General features: G+C 39.4%; 2 protein-coding genes across 5 annotated transcripts in view; both read right to left on the bottom strand.

Annotated features, from left to right (window-relative positions):
* Positions 1-480, bottom strand: part of LOC138048863 (uncharacterized) — a 5,312-nt gene extending 4,832 nt beyond the window's left edge. Inside the window, exon 1 of the mRNA XM_068894976.1 lies at positions 347-480. The gene's annotated coding sequence lies outside the window, so the exon portion shown is untranslated. The remainder of the gene's footprint in view (positions 1-346) is intronic.
* Positions 481-3,264: 2,784 nt separating this feature from the next.
* The window catches only part of LOC138048862 (uncharacterized), a 6,645-nt gene continuing 4,909 nt past the window's right edge, over positions 3,265-5,000 (bottom strand). For all 4 annotated transcript variants that reach the window (XM_068894974.1, XM_068894972.1, XM_068894973.1 and 1 more), the window contains exon 2: positions 3,265-4,932. In XM_068894974.1, coding sequence (XP_068751075.1) covers positions 4,339-4,908 — 570 coding nt within the window. In that variant the 5' untranslated portion in view covers positions 4,909-4,932 and the 3' untranslated portion in view covers positions 3,265-4,338. The remainder of the gene's footprint in view (positions 4,933-5,000) is intronic.

The following is a 5,000-nucleotide window of genomic DNA, read 5'->3' as shown; positions in this document are numbered from 1 at the left end:
ACTTTCTCTAGTTCTTTGTGTATTCTGTTTTTTGGTCCCAAGATCGATTAAAGATCTGGCAGATGGCAATCATGCAGTCTTGATTTATCAACGAGCCAGGAATAAAATTGCCATAACCTGTGACACCGAAACTTTGCTATCGTTTACAGTTAGGTCTGTTTTTAACATTTGCAAGTGTTTAAAACTTTGACAAAAAGTATTTTAATTTTTTACAAACAACACTGCGGGTACTTTTGTTGGAGCAGAGTAATCAATCCTATCACTGAACAGGCTTTTAATTCGCATTCGCTCATGAAGAGGTTCTTGCTGGTGGAGTTCTACTAATTTCATGTAAAGGAGTACTTACCATGCGGACTTTCCCATAAAAATGCCCTTGAAGCTCATCAAAATGGCGGCGAAATAGTAGAGTGCTCCACTTGTAGGATACATAATGTATTTAGTCTGGAAAATGTTCTGAATGATTTCACGGGTAAGTCGGCAGAAAGAATGCTTTTTAAATAAAATCTCTGACCTTTACTGTGTGAACACTAGTTTTCCCTCGTGTTTCCGCTACAGTCATTGTTATTTAAATGATGCCTTGATCATTTCTTAAATAACAAGGACCGAAACCAGGTCATGTCTCGATGATTGGGGAGGGGAGAGGTGGGAATAATGGGGAATTTTGTAGCAACTGAAACAGTGTTAGACTAGATTACAGTGATTGGAAGTGATTATTTTTGTGCACTGACTACTAAATGATTCACTGACAGTTAATGTAAAATTGAGTGAAAACTGACCTGTTTAGCCAAAACTGTTTGTTTTTGACAAGTGAAGTGTATTAAAAAAATAGAAAAATGGCTATTCAATATTTTAATAATGCTCCATTTTTTAGAATATACATGTCCTAGAATACAGGTACCTGACCAGTGGCCACTGGGAAATACCTCTTGTCTGTTGCAACCCTAGGTGGATCTCAATGGTGTCTTGTTGGAGATGCCTTGCCCCAGCTTCCAAACCTGGGGTGGGTGGGAGGGAGGGGCTTGAAGGAAAGGGTGATTATTTCCTAAGTTCTTGAAAAAGCTTCATTCTGTGGCTAATTTAATTCATCATTACCATCGTAGCAAGTGAATAAGAATTGACAATAATTTCCTTTGTTACAAATTCCATGGCCCCATCCCAATCCCTAGTCACCATAATTGCCAAAAACGGTCAATAACAATAACATTTTTGGAAATAAACTTGCATTGATTAAAAACAAAAAAAGAGATCTTACCTATTGGAGACTTTCTAAAACCTCTAGTCTGGCATGTAACGGTAAATGAATTCGTTGTATTGACTTCATACCCCTTTATAAGTTTGATAGCATCTTCCAAGTTCGTAACATATCCCGAATAATCAGAAAAGCTCTCAGAGAACAGTTGACTCCATGAGGGCGTGTTTACCGCCATCTCCTTCGAATTTGGCATGTATCTTTGTTTACAGCTTCCGCAGACAGCAAAGATCGCTGTAAAAAGCCCTATTATTCCCACCTCTCCCCTCCCCAATCATCGAGACATGACCTGGCTCCGGTCCTTGTTATTTAAGAAATGATCAAGGCATCATTTAAATAACAATGACTGTAGCAGAAACACGAGAGAAAACTAGTGTTCACACAGTAAAGGTCAGAGATTTTATTTAAAAAGCATTCTTTCTGCCGACTTACCCGTGAAATCATTCGAAACGCTCTTCAGAACATTTTCCAGACTAAATACACTATGTATCCTACAAGTGGAGCACTCTACTCTTTCACCGCCATTTTGATGAGCTTCAAGGGCATTTTTATGGGAAAGTCCGCATGACACTTCGAGAATCGCGGAGTCATCTAAGGTCTTCCTGTTTGTCACGTTTTCATTTCGTAAAAAATGTAAAGATTCTCCACTTTCTCAAATCCCATAATACACCTCTTTTTTCACGGAAAAAAACCCGTTCCTTAAGATAAATTTAAATAAATCAGAGAGGATCAAAGCGTTTATATTTTTGTGCGGTCTGACGTAAAAAAAGTAATAGGATTTCTTTCCCGAGTATTTAAATGATGAATAATTAACAATTATTCCAAGAGCGCGCGTTGGATATGAGATAATAGATAGCCAACGAGGCGCGTAAAACGCCCCCAAAATATAGAAAACTAGACTACAATAAAAACAAAAAGGCCCAAAAACTCACGCATATGCTTGCCGTGTTTGTAAATCATGGTATAATGGCTCATAACCCATGATGGCTTAGCCAATCAAAACTCTCGAATTACATTATCCAATGATCCAGTTTTTAATGATGATGATTAGTATCACCCAACTAGTGGACTAATGCAAATGCTGCATTTTGATTGGCTACGCTACTAGAGGACTATTAGTAATAGTCCTCGAGTAGCGAAAAGCGTGACGCTTTCTTTCGTTTTATTCCCAAATAAATATTTCTTTAACTTGCATTTGCTAACTTTATTATTGCCTTTTCTGTCCGACTACTTGGGTGATACTAAAACAATTAGACCCTTCGCCCTCAAGTGCCACGGGTCCAATTGTTAATTAGTATTCAACACATTGTGACAATGTCCAAATATGGTCATAGCGCGCTCAATATTCGTCGTACGTACTCAACGTATATCCTGCGATATACGTAATTTTGTGTGTTGCGGAGAAAACTGGTAGTTTTTCCAGCTCTTTTTTACCAACAAACGTTGAAAATTGTTCTTTGTCATCAATGTATTGAATAATAAAACAATTATCCTACGCAGTCGTGTGGAATATCGCCTGATTTTAGCCAACTCGGCCTACGGCCTCGTCGGCTAATCCGCGCGATTTCGCAGGGTACTTGTTAATTGTCTTCCACATGGCATGCACTGGAGAACTGCAAAAGAGTATAATGGGCACACGCACAATTGAAAAAAAGAGGAAACTGGTCAGTAGTCGTACCTTAGTACTCTCTGCCAGAGCGTTACAGGCATGACGATGCCCCATGGCTGTCATATCAACCCTGAGTTTGACGCCGTGCTATCTATCAGATACCATGACCGCAACAATGCAGTGAGCGGAGAGAAATGTCTGCGCGTAAACTATATGTGACAAATCCCTTTCTGTTAGCTCACATCTCATTACGTCTCAGCAAATAGTGTTCTCACTTTACAAACTTTTATACATGTTTACACCCTGTTTATTGTCATTAGTAAAAACTACAAACATGTTTTGTTGACTTCAGAAAAGCCCTTGATTCTCGCTTGATCACTTCGACTAAATGCTTTCATTAAATAAAAAAAACCCAACTTGTGTATAAAATGTTTTACTCGAGGCGGGTCACGTGACTCTGTATGAGCTTTCTGTCATATAACTGCGTCAAAAATATTATAATCAATTGATTATGCACTGAACATGCAACCTAGATCGTTATTCAGTCTGACGATGCTGTCTAAAAACACGAATCTGCGTCGATTGCTTGCAAATACAGTCATCAAGCAATTATGCCCTGATCACAAAGTACAGAAAATACAACCTGAACTTAGAATATATGAAATACGGGATATTAACGTGAAAATGTGACAATATGCATTCCGTTCTGGCCTGGGTTTTCAATTGTAATTGCTTAAGCTGTTAAAACGTTATATCGAAAACAATTTACGAATTTATAGAGCGGTTTTCAAATGAGTGTCGTAAAACCAAAACCATAGTAATTACTTTAACCAATCAAAAAGGACGGAGACAATCCAGTAAACCAATCAAAACTCGAAATAATTACACGTAGCCGACACAAAAGGCGGGAAAATGTGCACGCGCGAACCACAATTGGTTTTGGTTTCACTTCTTATTGGTTAAAATAGTGGTGCGAAAACTTTGAACCAATCACTGAGTGAAGTAGATGCAAAACCAAAGTAATTCGCTAATTACTTTCGACACTCAATTGAAAACCGCTCTATGTGTTCGTACAAATAATAGTCGTATTGAACGAATTACATGGTTTCTGCTTTGACTACTGTTTCTGACATCAGTCAACTGCTTTGATTAATTGAAAATATCGCTATGAATCTACCAATTATGGACTGACAGAATAACAAATTTACAAGTCAGAAATCCCCGTCAGGGAAACAAGAACAATATGTGCGAGTTTAACTGCTGTGACTTCATCTACATCTACATCTACATCTACATGTCTCAGCACTTGGCAAAGTCCCTTTTTGACTTACGGCTGTTTTTGCTTAGGTGGCCTCATACACCCTAAGCCTTTTTAGAGACATCACTGCCAAGCCGGCCACTTCTGCTGGAAAGAACACACTCACAGAGGACAGCCACAACACCCGGGAACGTCTGTCTGAAAGATATCAAATTAGTGGTCCTACAATATATTACAAGCACATGAAGGTGGAGGAGAGTACGGTCTTGGTGGAGGAGAGTACGGTTTTGGTGGAGTTCGCAGTCTCGGGGGAGACGGAGCTCTGCCTGGTAGACCACGTGCCAGTCTTTGCAGACGACCCTCAAATGACCTCATGGGTGAAAAGTAGTTACTTTCCATCCAGCTTCTCTGAAAAAACATGATTTTCGCAACTCTCTTCCTTTCTCCTCCAATCAGAACGTTATCTGCCACAGCTAACATGTGAGTAACGGCACTCAATTCAAAGAATTTGTTGCTGCTGCCGCCACAGTCTTCGCTGTGGAAGAATACTTTTCCAATCAGCTCATCCGGGCTGAGAAGTAGTACCAGTGTCAACAAGGCGTCGATTTCTACTTCGCTAAGGGAATAGTAACGTTGATAGTCCTTCAGCCTGTTCAAATTAGGATTGTCAAGCTGAAGAACACTTGCCACGCAGTCGAGGTAGTACATCAGTTTGGCCTTCGAGTTCTCTGGCACTGTAACGGTGGTCCCCGTCTCTCTTATTCCAACTCGTTTCCCAATAAGTGCTGCCATTTTAATTTGTGTGCTTTAGTTTGTCTACAAGAGAATAAGAGAATTTTATACATTTTATTATTAAGTGGCAATAGTCAGGCTAATGGAACACT

This window comes from Montipora capricornis, chromosome 5 (assembly GCF_036669925.1).
Source record: "Montipora capricornis isolate CH-2021 chromosome 5, ASM3666992v2, whole genome shotgun sequence".
NCBI lineage: Eukaryota > Metazoa > Cnidaria > Anthozoa > Scleractinia > Acroporidae > Montipora > Montipora capricornis.
This window is presented reverse-complemented; position numbering and strand designations above follow the sequence as displayed.